General features: G+C 40.5%; 1 protein-coding gene and 1 long non-coding RNA gene across 2 annotated transcripts; both read right to left on the reverse strand.

Annotated features, from left to right (window-relative positions):
- Nucleotides 1-1,873: 1,873 nt before the first annotated feature.
- On the reverse strand, nucleotides 1,874-5,447 carry LOC131894198 (uncharacterized). Its single transcript, XR_009374870.1, has 4 exons — nucleotides 5,205-5,447; nucleotides 3,293-3,399; nucleotides 2,281-2,389; nucleotides 1,874-2,015 (listed from the first exon to the last, which is right to left on the reverse strand). It is a non-coding gene; the product is annotated as an uncharacterized LOC131894198 (long non-coding RNA).
- Nucleotides 5,448-13,659: 8,212 nt separating this feature from the next.
- LOC131894206 (zinc finger protein 54-like) lies at nucleotides 13,660-19,487 on the reverse strand. Its single transcript, XM_059244433.1, has 3 exons — nucleotides 19,308-19,487; nucleotides 18,097-18,223; nucleotides 13,660-16,267 (listed from the first exon to the last, which is right to left on the reverse strand). Exons 1-3 carry the CDS (start codon nucleotides 19,404-19,406, stop codon nucleotides 14,253-14,255), a joined length of 2,241 nt encoding a protein of 746 aa, XP_059100416.1. The 5' UTR covers nucleotides 19,407-19,487; the 3' UTR covers nucleotides 13,660-14,252.
- Between the last annotated feature and the right edge of the window lie 1,012 nt (nucleotides 19,488-20,499).

The raw sequence follows: 20,499 nt of genomic DNA on the forward strand, positions 1-20,499 counted from the left end.
AAGTCAAGATTTTGGATCACGTGTAAAGAAATAAACAATAGAATCTAACATTTTCTATTATTTCTGTGCACATGATAAACTTAATATCAGAATAGAGAGATGGTTCAAGGGTTACAAGCTCCTGTTGTTCTTTTACAAACCCAAACTCCAACTTTAGGATGCACATGATATATAGCCATTCAGGAAACAAACACTCATATACATAAAATATACAAATCTATCTTTAGAAAAATGAATAGTAAATAAAAATAAGAGAGACAGAGAGTACAAAATAAAATTCCCTTGAATGAACTAACCAAAGAGATGAAAGAGCGCTACATTGAAAACTGAATCACTGAAGAAACAGAAGAAAATAACTAGAACATGGAAAAAATGATTTATACAGGTGGAAGAAGACATAATATTGTGAAACTTGCAGTATTTCTGAAAGTGGTTTATATAGTCAGTTCAAACTGCATGATATTTGAACATTCCACAACATACCTCATAGAAATAGTAAAGAGAAACTAGAAATTGTATTGATGCACAAATTCCCTGGGTACAGAGCAGCCCTAGGGAAATGTTACAATGCTGGAACCATCCTGGTGTGATTCCAGATGACACTGCAGGGCCACACAACCAACAGCATCATGGGAGAGGAGAAGACAGACAAACAGCCCAATGTACTACAGCAGCAGATCCAGAATGTGCTCAATAGCAATGACCCTGTGAATGCCATCAAAATACCACAAACACGTGTTGCAGAAGCTATCTATAGTCTCTTCAAACAGTGACATTGGGAAAAGTATCATCTGCATATAAAAACATGAACCTGGATTCAAACTCTCCTACCATACAATGAATCACAGACATTCATCTATGATCTGAAACAGTGAAGCCTGCAGAGCAACACAAAGGGGCAACACTTGTTAGAAGAGCAGGAACTGATAAATAGTACTGTGTAAAGTTAAAAATGTCCAGGGAAATGGTAATAATTAAATGTATGAAGAGAGAGCCTACACAGCAGATACATTTATTAGCTACCTATTTATAGTACGATGGATGAAAACCCAGAATCTATCAAAGAAAACTTACAAAGGGAGCAAATAATGATATAATCAATAAATAAGAAAATGTATTTGTAGCTAGAGTTTTCCTGCCTGGCCCACGGTCAGGGCAAATCTCTCTCACCCACCAGTCCCACAGCTTCTCAGACCCAACCAAGTAAACACAGAGACTTATATTGCTTACAAACTGTATGGCCGTCCCAGGCTTCTTGCTAACTGTTCTTACAGCTTAAATTAATCAATTTCTATTAATCTGTACCTTGCCACGTAGCTCGTGGCTTACTGGCATCTTCACATGCTGTTTGTCATCGTGGCAGCTGGCAGTGTCTCTGACTCAGCCTTCCTCTTCCCAGCTTTATTCTCCTCCTTGTCCCGCCTATACTTCCTGCCTGGCCACTGGCCAATCAGTGATTTATTTATTGACCAATCAGCAACACACTTGACATACAGACCATACAGACCATCCCACAGCATGTATTGAACAGACTGGGCCAATATGTACATAATAAAAAGCTCTAGCGTGTAGATCATAATATAAATTTAATGTACAGAGATTCCAACTCTGTCTAGTCAGTGTCCACACTCAAGTTCCTAAACAATAACTGATGCATTTCTTTCATTAATTTCTTGAAATTCAAATGGATAATGTTCCATAAAGATGTAAAAGATGTAAACACACTAAAGCATTAAAAAAAAAAAAGAAAAAACGATAGCTGAAATTAAAGCATTTTTTTTTTTTTTACCAAAAATTCATTTCATATCTAAACACACAAGATACTGAGAAGGATTTTTTTTTCAAGATTTATTTATTTATTATGTATACAGCATGTATGATTGCAGGCCAGAAGAGGGCACCAGATCTCAGTACAGATGGTTGTGAGTCACCATGTGGTTGTTGGGAATTGAACTCAGGACCTCTGGAAGATCAGTCAGTGCACTTGACCTCTGTGCCATCTCTCCAGCCCAGGACTTAAAAAAAATAATAAAATAAAAAACAATGCCATGACTATGGACAGCAGTAAAGAAGACTGATAATCATAATTACAATAATGACAGAAAAATCAAGAGAAAGGTATCAAAATACAGAATAAAGAGTATTGCAAATGACAAAATGACCCATTAATAGAAAGTTCTTTGATCAGCAGGGATGCATGTCACAAAACCTGGAATGCATATATCCAAAGCAGATATAAAACAGGAGAATACATAAATCATGTGAAGACTGTCACATTACCTCAAGTTCTTTTCAAACAGGAGAAGACAACCTAGAAGGAGCTGGTCTTCTCTAAGACTCCAAGCAACTCCCATTACAATCTTATTTTCTTATTTTCCAGAAAGTAATCCTGAAAGTACCAAGGAACAGCAAAGAGATGAAAAATACTAAGAGGATCAAACCTAGAGGTGATCTCATAGTGTGTTACAATTACAGCAATGGAAGCCAGGTGGCGGTGGTGGTGGTGGTGGCAATGACTTTAATCTTAGCACTTGGGAGGCAGAGGCAGGGGATCTCTGTGAGTTTGAGGCCAGCCGGGTCCATAGAGCGAGTTCCAGGGCAGGCTCCAAAGCTACAGAGAAACCCTGTCTCAAAAAACCAAAAAACTGCCGGGCGGTGGTGGCGCACGCCTTTAATCCCAGCACTCGGGAGGCAGAGCCAGGCAGATCTCTGTGAGTTCGAGGCCAGCCTGGACCTCGAGTGAGTTCCAGGAAAGGCGCAAAGCTACACAGAGAAACCCTGTCTCGAAAAACCAAAAAACAAAAACAAAAACAAAAACAAAAAAAACCCAAAAAACCAATACAAAACAAAAAAACCAGTTACAGCAATGGAAATGACTTGGAACTATCATGACAACAGACAACAGGAGATATCCATGGGAAGACAGTACAGATGGAGTTTAACAGTCTGTAAACGTACTTCCTGATTCTTATCAAAACTCTGTTGGTATTAATTTTCATCATTTATAATATATTAAAATCATAGAAATGAAAGCAAATTAATATTGGTTTGAAGACATGATCAGTGATGTGCATGGAAAAAAGGCAGCATCACTCACGTGCTTAGTCAAATACAATTGTGTTTGCCTCCTAGTATGAATTCTTCTGTAGAACCTGTTGTCATACCTGCAATACGATAATTGTGACATTTTTCTCAGTGGAAGTCTCTAGAAATATTTCTAAGCTATTTCATGTCCCACTACCACATTCATTTGAACCCCTTGGAATCAATCTTCACCAATCCCTCCAAATACCTAGAGCCTTAGCTACTGTCTCCTCTTTCTCCATCTTCCAGGCCTCTTTGTTCTGCTGTGAGCAGGTCTGGGTGATCAGTGAGATTCTTCAGAGAGCACCTGGATTTCTAACACAATATTGTGCTCAGTAGATGAAGAGGAATCTACAAGTGATTCCCAATTGTCATGCAGGGTCAGAATACTGAAAATATTTAGAAGGCATTTTCAGTTAGTGTAACTTGAATGCCACTTCTAATCACAGTTCATTCAAATCTCAGGGGCAGAAATGGAACTGAATGATTGGGATGAGAATATCATACACTAGTGAGGTTCTGAATTTATCAGGGCCAGATATGATAGAAGCCCTACACTTCTGAAAAGGACTCACAAGAAGAGAACATTTCATGAAATTTTTCTGAAATGAACATGAAATTGTTCCCCTGAGGACTTTACTCTGTGAGATGTTACACAGGTCAACACAACAGTTTTCCCAGGAACCCTGAGCAAGAGCAAGGGAGACTATAAGAAAACTATTCTCAACCACAGAAATCAAAATGCTGAAATTCTGCAACATTCAGTCTCTGCACAAAGCCCCTAGGGAAGGGTCAGGCATTGCCCCTCCTCCCGGGAGAAGTCCACAGTCACACCACTGGCTGTCAACAGATCACAAAAAAGAAAGGTTGTGTTGGTGCACACTTTTAAATCCTAGCACTTGGCAGAAACAGGTGGGTGGAACTCTGTGAGTTCCAGACCAGCCTGGTCTACATGGATGAGTTTGGGCCAGACAGAGCAACACTGTGAGTTCAGGTCTCAAACACAGCAAACACAAGAACCAAAAAAATAACAGTTTGGTCATGTGTCCATGGACAGGAGTGCTTTTCTTGAACTGAGGAGACACAAGACTATTGTGGACATTTTTCTGATGTAGATGAGTTGTTATAAGTATTCAAAAGACACTTTCTAATAACATCCTACTCTATAATGTTTTTTCTTTTTTGTTTTTGTCTTTTTATTTTGTTTTGTTTTGAGATGGGTTTCTCTGTGCATATATCTCAGACAGAAAATTAATGGTGAGTAAAAAGTTTAGATTTAAATGTTAATGTTTACAACCATACAAGGGGAACTGGCAACACACACACACACACACACACACACACACACACACACACCTGATTCACTTCAATCTGCAGGCATTTCTGCAGGGTAACAGTCGGCCAGTGGAAAATCCTCTGTCCCTGGCCTGCCCAGAGACTCAAGAGTCTTGGAAATTCCACCCTGAGTCCCTGTTAATGGCCAATGTTTCAGCCTTCATCGCCAAGCAATACTTCCGGCCCCAATGTACTTTTCCACTAGGTCACAGCACACACTACAAAGACACTATAAAAGCCGACCCTCCACTCAGCCCTCTGATGTCTCATTCCTTACAGGGGCAACCACTGTTCTGTGTCTCCAATAAATCTGTGTGAGCGTTGTTGCCTGGAGTGACTTTGTGTTTGTTATTTCTTGTCTCCCGACTGCAAAGATGCCCTTGCTCTGAAAAAACCTTACTTCTTTTTCTAAGATTTTTCCAGGGATGCCAAGTCCTCACATACCCACCAATAACACAGGATTTAGCGTGGATGAATGTAGATTTCAAGAGCTTTTTCCTTTCCACCGAAGCAAAGAGAATCATGTTTGCAAATATCGACAGATAAATTGAAATATTCTATTAGGGTGCCCTTACAGGATATTATGGCAGTCGGGCGGTGGTGGGGAGGCACAATTGGATGCATCTGAGTTCTAGGCCAGCCTGGTCTACAGAGTGAGTTCCTGGACGAGAAGGGTAAGATATCCACAGCAGAATTTCGGATCCAGCTTTATTCTGAACAACCGAGAAACTGCTGGCTCCCCCGGTCCCTCCCCTCCCGTGTCCCAGCCCCGCAGCTCCTCTGACCTGGGAGGTTCCAGGGCCGCCGGGCTGCGGTTCCCGCCACTGCGCTGCTGACTGGTGACTTTCCCAGGCCGCCCCGCGCGGAGACTGCGGCTCCGGGGAGGTTTCGGGTCCCCGCGACACCCCGCTGGGTCCTCCGCACCCAGGTCTGCACCACGCGGTTCCCCACCGTGCAGGCCCGGAGCAATAACAGGGAATGGGCACTTGACACTTTTGGCTTCAGCTCTTTATCTAGAGGTTTCCCAGCTTCCGTTTACGTCACTCTTCTATCCCCTCCCACTCCCCTCCCTTCATCTACACTGACGTAAACTCCAACAGCCTCCCATCAGCTGTTTCCGGGTGTCCCCGCCCCATCAGGGACCGTCCCCGCCCATCGATCTCAGGCTGCCTTCCACACAGCTCCAGCTGTCAGGCTGCCCTGGACCCGCTCTGCACAGCCTCCCCACATGCTTGCTGCCAGCCTGGACCAGAACTGGATCTAGGAGGACGCTGCACCCCGGTATCTGACCCCCACAGTGAGTCTGATACTTCTAGATAAATAACAAGCAACCTAACCTCGATAACTACCAGCCCCCTGGGCTACAACTTAGAGAAACGATAACAGGGTAAATTCAGATGCCAGCGTCCCATCGCTAACACAAACATGAGAAGCCAAAACCAAATACTGCAGTTGTGACTTGTGAGAGACACATCAGGAACCTGGATTTTGGAAAGAATTAGGTGTTTCCAGAAGTCAGTGGTTAGTCCACCGCTATCAGCCCAGGGCTGAGTTCATCCCGCGCTGTACCGCTCTCACCACTAGATGGTGGTCTTGTCATTTTACTAACTCAGAAACAAGTTCTCATGCTAAAGGCGCTTTTCAGATAAAATATACAATTTTTTAATGCAATGGTGAATGCAGAGACGCTTGCTGTCCCAGATGCAGTAAATAAGGAAGCTTCCTGTTATGTCACTCCTCTAACTTCTCCTTTGGCTTCTCTATCCTCCACCTACACTCACCTAAGGTCCAACACCCTCCCCTCCCCAACACCTGTCCCTCCCACTAAAGTCAGTGGCTCTGGGGAAAATTGAGGTGGAGGTGGAGGAAAGGGAATAAGAAGGGAGTGAGGAGGAAGGGCTAAGACATGCCATTCTCTAGACTCCACACAGCTGTTGTAATCAGTAACCAACAGCAGCTGTACTGACCTGCATGGACCTCACACTAGACCACAATCAGTCTAGGAAAGGGAAAGGCTCACAGGGCACACACTTTAAATCTCAAATGTTGGCAATGGATCGATTGTAGGAGAGGAATCACTGCCTTTAGCTGCAGTCCTCTGCTGAGCCCACCAGGCTCCAACACATAGCTCCAAACCCACAGTCTCACAGATGGCTCTGGGTAATCTCAGTGGGTCCCAAAGCAAAATGAACAGAGAGGAACATAGTGAAGATTTGTTGGGATTGTGGACCACGATAGTAGAGGTACGAGGTTAGAGTGGGCAGTATTTGAGGTGCACGCACACAAACACACACAGAGTGTGTGTATATACATATAGATGTGTGTGAATGTGAAATATCTAATAATAGACTTTGTTGTTGTTTTTTTTTTGTTTGTTTGTTTTGGTACAGAGTTTCTATGTGTGACCCTGGCCATCCTGGAACTCGATTTTTTAGAGTAGATTGGGCTTGCCTTGAAGTCCCAGAGATCAGCCAGCTTCTTCTTCAGGAGTGCTGGGATTAAAGGCATGTGCCACCGTCCGGAGCTCAGAAGTTTTTTAAATGAATATACCAGTCTGTAGTTTCTTTTTGGCTGTTCATTATCTGGTGGTTTGTTTACTTATTTGTTTGTTTATTGTTTTTTCAAGACAGGGTTTTTCTGTTTAATAGCCATGACTTGTATATTACTCACTTTGTAGACCAGGCTGGCCTTGAACTCACTGAGATCCACCTACCTTGGCCTCTGAAATGCTGGCTTTAAAGGTATATGCTACCATGTTCAGCTCATTACCAGATAAAAATAACAGGTAATCCTAAGAGCCATGAAGTCTTCCTTTTTTGTGTCAATTAGTATTTTAAATATCTTTGCTGCTAGTTTTTCTCTCTTTTTTTTTCCCCTGAGACAGGGTTTCTCTGTGTAGCTTTGCACCTTTCCTGGAACTTGCTTTGTAGACCAGGCTAGTCTGGAACTCACAGAGATCCGCCTGCCTCTGCCTCTCGAGTGCTGGGATTAAAGGCGTGCACCACCACCGCCTGGCTGGAGTTCTGACAGGATTCTGTCAGTCTGGTCATAGGGTTCTTTGAAGGGTGACATTTTATAACTGCTTTAGTCACATTGCTATTGATGTTCTGTAAACATATCTATTTTATGTTGCTTTAAATTTGGTATGTTATATTCATCCATTTCACTTAGTTTCCAATTTAGTGTAACAGAAGTCTTTAATGTCAGTTAACAAGAGATCCAGTTGATCACTCATTTCTATCATGTAGGCAGTGCAGTTATCTTGGGTAACTGTCAAGACATAAAGGTAGTGGCACACACCTTTAATCCCAGCACCCAGGAGGCAAAGGCAGGCAGATCTCTGTTGAGTTTAAGCTCAGCCTGGCCTACAGAGTGAGTTCCAGGTCAGCAAAGGGTACACAGGAAATAACAAAAAATATAATAACAAAAGTTATGTATAGTTGGGCAAGGTCATGCAAGCCTTTTAACTCAGCACTCAGAAGGGACGGGCAAGGGGAACTCTGAGTACAAGGCCAGCAAGCTCTACACAGTGAGTCTCTGACAGCTGGAGATACACAGAGACATTGTCTTAAAACAATGTAAATTGCTCCCTGAGTAACAGCTTTCATGGTACCAGAAGCAACATGCAAGCTTCCAGAGGAGGGGGCCAACAAACAGTCCTAGCCAGCTATGATGTCTACACATCACATCAACTGCCATCCTGGAACAGTAGCCCTAAGAATGTAGTAGTGGCAAGCATACCTTGGTGGTAACCAACATCTCTTTCACTGGACTTCAGATCCTCTTAACAAAAGAGAAACTGTGAGTAGTACTAGAAATCTAGCTACCTATAGGTGCTGGTGAAGACAAAAATTTTAGAGGACAAGAAACAAGCACCACTTTACTAGACCATCACAATCCCCAGCAAATAACTGAACATTTTCTCTTACACCCACAGGTAAGTTAGTCTTCACCCCTCATCAAGGAAACTTCTCTTTTCAACAGAGAACACTACAAAAATCCACAACTAATCAAAATGCAGAGTTGTGGAGACCAGGCCCACTGGATACATCTGTAAAACCCTCCTGCACCTAAGGCTCAAGTATCATTTTTGAAGAGTGGATATAAAGATTAAAAGAGGCAGAGGACCAGGGAGTTTGTTGTGAGATTGTGTCTCCTAGTGTACTAGTCAGGGTTTTCTAGTGTAACAGAACTTATGGAATGAATATATATAATCGAGATTTATTGGAATGACTTACAGGCTGCTGTCCAGCTAATCCAACAATGGCTGGCTGAAACAGAAAGTCTAAAAATCCAGGAGTCGCTTAGTCCACAAAGCTGAATATGTTGGCTGGTCTTCAGTATATGCTGGAATCCCCAAAAAAGTAGGCTGTAACGCAGTAAAGGAATGGATGTGTTAGCAAGAAAATGAGCCAACAAACAGGCAATGAGCAAAATGATTCCTATTTCCATGTTCTTACATAGGCTTCTGGCAGAAGGTGTGGTCCAAATTAAAGGTGTTATCTTGCAGCGTCTCTATCCTGATCAAAGGTGTGTGTCCTTCAGCCTCAAGATGAGGATTGATGGCATCATTTGTCTTCCTATCTCAAAGTTCCAGAATAGAAGTGGATTCAGTCACTTTAAAACAAGCAAAAATAATCTCACTGGTGTGCCCTCCATTTCTGCATTGTAGTTCATTCCAGATGTAGTCAAGTTGGCAACCAAGAATAACCATCACACCTAGCAATGCTCGAAGCTTTGTCTATAAAATCTCACTAACACAACCTCCCAAATGTGAGCTGGAAAAAGACAAGAACAATGGGCATTCCCAAAGTGGATGGGGAAAAGCCCACACTGCCTCAACCCCACACAGAGAACTACAGACAACTGGGGGATGGTGGGAGCAGGAGAACTAGTCTCCCCCAGGGAAGAGCACACTAACTGGTTATTCAGTACTAAATAGTCAGCCTTGAAAACATTCACATAAGTAACATATGTGTTGAGTAGGTTATTTACAAATATGTATGTATACATATAGACATATATGTATGCAATCACACTTAATGAAAAAGATGCCATGAATTTGAAAGTTAGCAGGGAAGGTATATGGGAGGATCTGTCTGAAGGAAAGTGAATGGAGAAATGTTCTAATAATATAACAAATTCAAATTAAAAATGTGAAAAAAAGAAAAATGAAGAAAACAAATGAACATACAACAATAACAAACCTAAACTAAAACAAAAAGAAACAAAAAATGTTATATATCTATCAGGGATATGCAGACTAGGACTCCTTTAAGATTGCATGATGCTCTAGATAAAATGTCAATCATCAGGAATAGATAACTAATGTTGACATAAATGTGGGGAAAGGTCATACATTGCTGTGGGAGTGAGAATTAGGGAATGAACATTTGAAATTAGTCCAGAAGTCCCCCACTGATAAATGAAGAAATGAAAGAAAGAAAACTATATTGTGACACAAAGCACTGATGTGTGACACTATTCCAGTGGAAACAATGACAACATCTACTTATCGCAGATAAGGAACCAATGACAAACCAAAGCTGGGAACCAACGAAGTCTAACTTGGTGAACCAATGAGGTTTATGGGTTTTTTTTTTCTTTTAGGCGTGTTTTGTCTGCATGTATGCCAGTGTGCCGTGTGTGTTCCTAGTGCTAGCCGACCCAGAAGAGGGCATTGGATGCCCTGGAGTTGAGGTTACAGATTGAGTCCCCATGTAAGGGTGCTGGGAATTCAAAGTGAGTCTTCTGAAAGAGCACACAGTGTTCTGTGGTGATACTTTATTTGTGCTTTTAACAAATAAAGCTTATCTGAGGATCAGAGGAAAAAGTCAGCCACTATAGTAAACATAGGGTCAGGTAGTGGTAGCTCATACCTTTAATCCTAGCATTTGGGAGACAGAGAGTTATCTGGATCTCTGTAAGTTCAAAGCCACACTAGGAACAGAGCCAGGTGTGGTGGCACATGCCTAAAATTTCAACACTAGTTAACTATAACGATCTGTAGGTATGTACAGACAGACAAGAAATGACAGAGCTGGGCAGGAAGAGCAAGTAATGTAGCTGGGCAGAGAGAAGAAATAATATGGCAGAACAGAAAGGCATATAGGCATGGGTATACAGGAAGTAGGTCTCTTTGGAGACTGAGGTGCCGATGAGGTGAGGTTGGCTGTGGCTTTCCCTATTCCTCTGATCTCTCGGCTTTTCACCCCAATATCTGGCTCCAGTTGTTTTTTTTTTTTTTTAATTAATAAGACCACTTAGCAATTCGTCTTACAGTGTCTTCTCTAAAGTCAAGTTGACCAGTGAGTTTTATTGGGGTAACTTACAAAAGTGATGGGTTATTTATAGAAGCACAAAGGACTCAATGACAGCTGCATCACCCTGTGCAGGTGATGGCTAATGAAGCTGGAAACCTGGGATCACTGCAGAGTTGCAGGCACCTCAAGGGAGGTTGGAAGTGTCTTTCAAGCCACTCACTATTTCCTCCAGGCAGCTTGTCTTGTCTGGTCCAGGCAGCTGGACTGTCTGCTCTATGGCTGGTCTGAGCATCTTCTGTGCAGCTCAGCTTGTCTGACAGTGTCAGCAGTCCTTACTGATTATATATGCTTGAGTCAGGACCTCCCTAGTGAATCTTGCCGGTTTGTGCAACTTCCTCAATCTTTTGTCTATTTCTAAGCTTTGGGAGATTCCCTGTTTTACTGATTGTATCACATCCCATAGAGAATCCCGTTCTTTTACCTCTCTGTTAATATCCAGTGTTTTAAGGAGTTTTTTCCAAGATGGATGTGTTTAATCTCAGAAAAAACTGTAACCACTCCTGAGCATGAACTCTAAGGACTGCCATCTTACCAGTGAGCATTTGCCCATCATGTTCATTGCTGCTTTACTGACAGTATCTAGATATGCAATCACCCCAGATGTCCATCAACTGATCATGGGTAAATGAAAATGTGATAGACATCTACAAATGTCCATTACTTAGCTGTAAATAAAAATCAGAGTGTGAAATCTAGATTTAAATGTAGGCAACAAGACAATATGATGAGTGCTGCCACTTAGTCCCCAAAGGTCAAACCTGACATGTTCTCTTCCAAATGTGGGTCATAGCTTCAAACTTTGTGTGTATGTATGTGTGTGCGTGTGCGCGCACACGTGTGCACACGTGAGTGTTTTACTTTAGTAAGACTACATGTAGAATCCAGGAAGCTATAAATGCATGATTAGTAGGGAGATGCAAAAAGAGAGGATGCATAGTAGAATATAGGTGATATGAAATTAGAGAGTGGGTATTATGGGGGCAGAATGGTTCGTATTTAGTGGAGTGGTGGCAAGAGTGGGGGCTGCTGAAAGGTCAACTTGAGCGAGATGTCCATGAGAAAACTACATGGGAACCTATCATTTTGCAACCGAAGTAAATAATACAATAATAGAGGATGGTAGAACATATGTGCTATAAATGTTAATGTGTGCTAAATGTTTAACTGGGCATGGGGCAGGAAGAAAGGAGGAAGAATGGGTGGGTTGACCAAAAGGATGTATGAAGAAGCCTCATGAAATCCCACTGTCTTAGAGGTTAATAGTAAACATAATTTTCAAACTTTGAACAGATGTGTTCCACATGGGTAAATAATGCTGCTCCCAGACAACAGGGCTATTAAATGGAACTCTCTGTACCAGGAACTGGTTATCCACCTAGGACTTACTTGGTCAGGAAGGTCCCAGATGCACCCCAAACAAAATAGGTCATTGCCAGTGCTCTTGGTTAGACACCCTAAGTACATGGTGTTGCTGAAGACACCAAACACTTTGGTTGCAAGATAGAGAGCAATCTTGAACTTACCAGGGAACTCTCCTTCCTGGTTACCTCTCATAGGCTGCTGGCAGAGAAATGGTATCAATGGTCTTACTTACCCCTGGATCCTACATCTTACAATAGCAACCTCCTGGGCAAGATTTGTGCACTTGTGCAATACTGGCATGACTGCTTATGGGCATAACCAACTTCTCTCTTCATAGGTTTTGAGTCCTGCTCCATAGAGAGGAATTCATGCCATGGTCACAAACCAAGGCTTGGGAAGTATAGGTCCAGTGGTAGAACTTATTGATGTTTTGTTCAAGATCATGTTGTTCAAGAGTCATCTAAATATTCATGTTTATAATTATCAATTTGTACTACTCTCAACCTTGGTGAAAGAAGACTCCTCTTCAAGTAGGTAGACTCATAACTGTTCAGAAAGTACTAAGAACAGACGACTGTGTAAGATCGGGGCAATTACCATTTCTTCATGGCTCAGGGTGGGTCCTATGAGTCTCCTTTATCTTCATGAGGGTCTACTAGCAGTTAATGGAAGCTATATAATTTTTTAACAGTGTGGAATAAATATACATATTTCTTCAGTAGTTCAAAATGAATTTCTGCATGTCCTCAAGGATTTTTTTTTTTAAGATTTGTTTTTTCTAAATGGGGTTTCTCTGTATAGCTCTGGCTGTCTTAGAATTTGCACTGCGGACCAGGCTGAACTCACAGAGATCCACCAAGCCCAAAGCCCTTGTGGATTCTCTTTGTGATATGCCTGTGTTGTCATGTGTACAGTTTATCTCTTTACCGTTTCTCACCTTCTTGATATTTTAAGGCTTGACTCTAGATTTTCAAAGAAAACAAAAGATGAGACTCTATTAGAGCATTTTCTTGTCTTTTGTTTCATATTGAATTTGCCTTTACATTGGTAATTTCAGCATTAGGTCAAGGATTTGTCAATTTCAATGCATTTGGTTCATGTGATTTCCAATGAACAGCAAGACATGGAGATTATATATGGTATACCTTTCTATGCTTTCTCTGAAGCATACATTTTGTGATGAACAGTACAATCAGAGGTCTTTGTCACATTGTTTTATGTTACTACATTTTGTCCTTATTTATTTGTTTGTTTATTTATTTATTTAGAGACATGGTCTATGCACTCCTGGCAGTCCTGGAACTCACTATGTGGCCCAGGATGACCCCAGACTAACTAAGTGCTGGGATTAAAGGCATGCACTACCTAGCCTGGCATTATTATGAATTCTTGAATGCTGAACAAGATAAACTGTTCTTTTTAAAGATTTATTTATTTATTATGTACAGTGTTCTGTCTGCATGTATGCCTGCAGGCCAGAAGAGGGTGCCATATCTCATTACAGATGGTTGTGAGCCACCATGTGGTTGCTGGGAATTGAACTCAGGACCTCTGGGAGAGCAGTCAGTGCTCTTAACTGCTGAGCCATCTCTCCAGCCCTGATAAACTGTTTTTAGGTTGTTTTGTTTGTTTGTTTTTGAGGATGGGATTTCATTATGTAGTAGCCTTGGCTGTCCTGTAACTAGCTATGTAGACTAGGATGGCCTCAAACTCACATGTATGCACCTGCCTCTGCCTCCCCAATGCTGGGATTAAAGCCACCACCTGGCAAAGAGAAATGATTTTATTACACCTTTCCCAGTGGCTGGATAAATGGGACTGCTCTTCTGGAGGACTGGAGCTCAATTCACAACACACACACATAGGCGCTTACAGCTGTCTGGAATTCCAGCTTCAGAGACTCTTATGCCCTCTTCTGGCCCCCACAGGGAACAGGCATACATTTAGTACACAGAAACACCTGCAAACAAAGCACCCATACACATTTACAAAAAAATTCACATAGCTACTATTGCAGATTTTTATTTAGTATAAATTCTGTGATATTTTCTGAGATTTAAAACTTCATTAAGGGCTTTCACAAGTTTCTTTATGCTTCCATTATGTATACTGTTAGGATTTATAAGCAGAGAATACCAAAAAAAAATGCTATGTCATATTATTTACAATGTTATTTTTCTCTCCAGTGTGAACTCTCTGATGTCTTCTAAGATTTGAAAGGTGGATATAGGACATGTCACAGTCTTTGCATTTGTGAAGTTTCTCTCCAGTATGAATTTTCTGATGTGCTCTGAGATAAGAGCACCTTGTAAAAGATTTGTCACATTCCTTACAACTGTAAGGTCTCTCTCCAGTGTGAACTCTCTGATGTGTTCTAAGATTTGACTTGTGGGTAAAGGATTTGTCACACTGCAGACATTTGTAAGGTCTCTCTCCAGTATGAAGTTTCTGATGTCTTCTAAGATTTGAAACCTGATTAAAGGATTTGTCACAATCTTTGCATTTGTAAGGTTTCTCTCCAGTATGAATCTTCTGATGTATTTTAAGACTAGAAATCCGGAGAAAGGACATGTCACAGTCTTTGCATTTGTAGAGTTTCTCTCCAGTATGAATTTTCTGATGTGCTCTAAGATATGTGCATGTAGTAAAAGATTTGTCACATTCCTTACAACTGTAAGGTCTCTCTCCAGTATGAATTCTCTGATGTCTTCTCAGATGTGAGTTATGGGTAAAGGATTTGTCACATTCCCTACATTTGTAAAGTTTCTCTCCAGTATGAATTTTCTGATGTGCTCTAAGTGTTGAGCTCGTAGTTAAAGATTTGCCACATTCCTTACATATGTAAGGTCTCTCTCCAGTATGAACTCTATGATGTGTTCTAAGATTTGATTGCTGGATGAAGGATTTGTCACATACTCCACATTTATAAGGTTTCTCTCCAGTATGAATTTTCTGATGTTCTCTAAGAGTTGAGCACTCGGGAAAAGACTTGTCACATTCCTTACATTTATAAGGTCTCTCTCCAGTATGAACACTCTGATGTCTTCTAAGATGTGAGCACTTGGTAAAAGATTTGTCACATTTCACACATTTGTAAGGTTTCTCCCCAGTATGAATTTTTTGATGTGCTTTAAGAGTTGAGTTCACAGTAAAGGATTTGTCACAGACCTCACATTTGTAAGGCTTCTCACCAGTGTGGATCCTGTAATGCCTTTTAAGATGTGATAATTCAAGGAAGGACTTACCACATTCTTTGCATTTGTAAAAAATTTCTAGAGAATGAGTTTTCTGATGCCATCTAAGTGATGAGTAGTGCGTAAAGGATCTGTCACACTCATTGCATTTGTAAGGTTTCTCTCCACTATGGAGTCTATAATGTCTTCTAAAGTGTGAAAGCTGATGAAAGACCTTGCCACATTCTTGGCAACTACAATGTTCCTCAGCAGTATGGATTTTCTGATGTGTCCTGAAACTGGAATGGTGGGCAAAGGATTTGTCACAGTCCTTACATTTGTAAGGCTTCTCTCCAGTATGGATTTTCTGATGGCTTTTAAGAGCTGAGGACTGTCGAAATGACTTTCCACATTCTTTGCATTTGTAAGGTTTCTCCCCAGTATGAAGTCTTTGATGTATTCTAAGATTTGCACACTGGTTATAGGATTTGCCACAAAGGCTGCACTTGTAGGGTTTCTTTCCAGTATGAATTCTCTGATGTACAATTAGGCGTGAGGTGGTACTGAAACATTTCCTGCATTTACCACACTGGTATGGTTTCTCTCCAATGTAAATTGGTTGTTGCAAAAGACTATACGCAGAGGCAAAATAGTCATCATATTCTCCCTGCCTGTGCTCTTTCTTTGCAGTGTAGAGTCTCTGATCTTGAGTAATGTTTGAACAGAAATTTAAGGATTTCTCACAGTCTTTAGATTTGCAAGGTTCTTCTCCAGTGTGCATGCTTTCATATCTGTCTGGGTTTGATGAGTCAACACAGGCATCCCTGTGATTACTGCATGTGTAGTTATTAGAGTTTTCTGTAGTTTCACTTGTTCTATAAAGTGCACATTTGGAGGACTGATGAACCATTTTGCCAAGCTCATAACACTGACAAGACTCCTTTTCAGTCTTCACATGTTGATGGACAGGATCACATTTGCAATAGCTCTCTGAAAATGGGTACAGTTCAGATTAATAGGACTTGTTGCAAGTTCTCTCTTAAGATAAGTCAACCAGCAACTACCTAGACATTTTTCTTTCACTGTATTTCAATATATTCTCACAAACACAGCCTGACAGCCTTCAAGGGTCTGTTATATGACAGATATCTCATCCTTATTGAAAATGTCTAATGGCACAAGATGGATCAGGAAATTGAAAAATTAGCAATTAGCTTTGGGATGGAGCTCACTGACTGATTATATTGAGAATACATGTTTCTATGTTTAAATATTTCTTCTCATTGATGAAGAGGAGTTTAATCCAATCCCAGGTTCACAGTATTTGTACATGCTAAGTGACAGGTAATGAGGAGCACTATACAGAAGACCTAATTCCTTTAAAGGTTAAAGTCTTACTTAAAAACACATCACCGTTTATTTTTCTCCAGAAAAACCCATTAGATCTTTGAAAGTAATGGACGCAAAGACAGAATTCTGCCAGACACCAGAGGCTCTAGATCATTTGAGGCAGGGCTGTCATGGGCACCTATTGCTGATTTCTATCCTCCACTGTCTGAGCTCCACACACTGCTGTGTTTCTTAACTTTCCTCACAGGGTTATTCTCAAGTCCACTCTGTACATGGACTCCTGAGATTATTTCCCAGAAAGGTGTCTGTGTGTTTTCCACTAGGAAAAAAATTAAGGATGTAATATAAAGATACGTATACAAGGAAGGCATGGGTGAGAAATCATGAGTTTTGCAGCTAAATGGATGGACCTTGAAAAGATCATATGAGTGAGATAACCCAGACACAGAAAGACAGACAATGCATTCATTATCTCTCTCATAGGAAGTTCCTATCTCCAAATGTTCAGATGTGAGTCCACAACCTGGAGTAACTGCAGTAACCAGAAAAGTAAAAAGAAAGTATTGTGTTGTGTGGGTGACTCAGTTTATAAAATAATCATTCTTCATGGACTCATGTTGGACTTAACATTTGTAAAATTATTCCAATCTGATGTCAGCATAGTCAAATAAATTTGCATTTTGTACTAGTATTGTCATCATAATTCAGGTACATAAGACACAACGTGTTCTAACAGTTACAACAGACAGGATGCTTCCTGGGGCCAGGACACTACACTAAGTTAAATGATCAAGAATCCTTTCAAGTGGAACCGAATATCACAAGAACATTCTCAGCTCTTGCTTTCTCTTTCACTGGAAGCCGTCACTGTTGTCCTGCTCATTCACTAGCCCACCCTGCTTGTGCTTACTCTCTCCTCTCCACATTCCAGGGCAATCTCATTTGCTCCGGACAGATGACCAGGCAAACCTTGCACACAATAATCCATGTGTTCTCTAAGGTAGCCCATGACCCATGCTAGAATTTTTAGAAAGAAGACAGACATCTAACACAGTACTGAGCTCAGTACATGAAGAGAACCCAAAGTAGAGGAATGATTTCCCAATTGCTATTTCCTGTCGAATCTTCAGCATATATAGGAAGAATTTTCAGTTTGCACATTTTGAGTATTTTTCACAATTAAAACCATGTCAGGTACAACGGTGGACATGGAGCTCTAATATATGGGTGTAAACATTATAGGATACTAAGTTTATGAGTGCATTGTGGAACCAAAATGAGGGGTGTATGATAACTCTAACATAGAAAGTGTTAACAAAAAATTAAATTCCATGAAAAAGTTCTTTTCTACTAACAAACTTTCTGGAGTCTCCTGCTGTTTCTAAGACAGCTTAACAGAGAGTTTACAATCTATAATGCCAGTACATACAAAGCCTGAGTTAGGAATTCTACAAGCAAAATGTTCTCACCCACAGAGATCAGGTTGCTGTAATTCTCCAACATCACATCAATATACAAAGCCCTCTGAGCAGAGTCCAGGCATTCCCACTCCTCCTGGGGGAAGTCCACAGTCACATCCCTGAATGTCAACAGACCCTAAAACAAAAAAAGTACAGTTTGATTATGTGGTACAGGACAGAGTGCTTTCCCGGAGAGATGTAGATGAGTGAAGATAATTACTAAAAAAAAAAAAAAAAAAAAAAAAAAGATTTCTAATATAGTCATATTGTATAATGGATTTTTCAACTCTGTGAAAACAGATGGACATAATAGTCTTACAAATATATACACAAAACAACAGACATTTACGGTCTGGACACAGTTATCTATCTGTTACGGATGCAATGTTTATGTTACAGAGGATCACAGCAGACATGTCTCAGAAGGAAAATTCATGATGAGAAAATGTGCTTTAAATGCTGTACCTGTAGATCATGCTAAAACACTGACACAAATCAATCCTGTGTGTACTTGGGCCTTACATGACTATTCTAACAGGCTCAGTTGGGATGTTTAAACTCTAGGTACAGTGCCATTCCATAAAGAGAAAGGAGTAGATATGGAAGGTAGAATTCATGACTGGCTTTATAGGCAACGAATTTTGGCTATAACAATAACAATGAGTATAACAGCATTTCATACTGTCAGGTAATGGACACCAGTTATAAAAAAGGATATAAAGCTAAGTGCTTTTCTAGTTCTAATTCTGTCACAGTTTTTTTCTTTTTTGTAGCAGATAAGTTCATAAACATATATTTAATAGCTAAAATATAAATATAAAATCCCATGTGAGGCTCCAGAGCTTCTGTTCCCAATGACTACTCTTACTGTACATTGAGAGGGCTGAAGAGATGGCTCAGGGGTTAGGAGCACTGGCTGCTCATCCAGAGGACCCAGGTTCAATTTCCAGCACCCACATGGCAACTCACAACTGTAACTCCTGTTTCAAGAGATATAACACCTTCACACCAATGCACATAAAGTTAAATAAATTATTTTTTAAAAAGTACCTTGAGTTGTATAGTCTTTAGGTCTGGTTAATTTCAGTGTGTGATTTTGTTTTTGTTGTTTAAATACTTTTCATAATAACATTAAAAAAATTATGAGAAGCAGAAAATTAAAGGCTTGCAATGTCTGAATATATAACATTTCTACAAAAAGAGTGGATATGACCACTGACCTGGGACATGCTTACTGGAGAATCAGCCATTTCTTTCTGTTTCTCTTCTTTGAGTTTTTCTTTCAGGAACAATGAATAGATGGCTTGCTGCTCTTTCATATAAAGGGTCAAAAAGAAAAAGCAAAAGTTAATACTGAAAGCTTACAGAACGATGTCAAACCATATGAAAAGACCCAAGGAACAGAATACACCAGGTGTCTGGTTAATGATCCCAAAGCCAGAAGAGTATGGAACAACATTTGAAGCTTGGAGAAAAAAAAAAATCACTATCAACCATATTGTTACATCTATATTAGAATTGATGAAGACGTAAGTGTAGTTCAAGATATTTATGAAGCAAGACAATTCATTTCAACAAAGCAGGACAGCAGACAATATATCAAAGGCAAATACAGGAAAATCAGAGGAATTATCCATGAGAACATGGGAAATAATAAATTTCATGTAAGGAATAGATAAATATAGGAAAACTGGGAAGTAATCATCCATAGGCAAGACAGCAAAGCAATAATTCTCACAGAGAAGGAAGAGGAATATTCCCAATAATCCAACCAGCAGTAACATCAAAAGCAAAAACACAGGGAGTAAGAACTCCATCAGAAAATATCTAGCCACTCTCAAAATCAATATAGAAAATCCTCAACTCAATAAATAAATCCTCCAGTTAATATAGCACATGACCCACTGTTCCACTCCTTGGCACATGCTGAATGAATTCAACATCCCGCTTCACAGACACTTGCTCAGCCATGTTCACTGCTGCTCTACTCACAATAGCTACAAAAGGGAAACGACCTATATGTCCCTAACTGACAGATGGATAATGAAAATGGGGTTCATATACACTATGCAATATTATTCACCTGCAAAGAACATTGAAATCACGAGTTTTGCAGCTAAATGGATGGACCTCGAAAAGATCATATGAGTGAGGTAACCCAGACACAGAAAGACAGACAATGCATTCATTATCTCTGTCATAGGAAGTTCCTATCTCCAAATGTTCAGATGTGAGTCTACAACCTGGAGTAACTGCAGTAACCAGAAAAGTAAGAAGAGAGTATTGTGGAGTGTGGGTGAGTAATAGAGACAGGAGTAATAGAGAACAAGAGATCTGAAGGGGGAAATGGAAATACAGGGAGGGATTTAATTATGGAGAAGGGACAGATATAAACACAGAAGAAGGAGTGTA

This window comes from Peromyscus eremicus, chromosome 1, assembly GCF_949786415.1.
Source record: "Peromyscus eremicus chromosome 1, PerEre_H2_v1, whole genome shotgun sequence".
NCBI lineage: Eukaryota > Metazoa > Chordata > Mammalia > Rodentia > Cricetidae > Peromyscus > Peromyscus eremicus.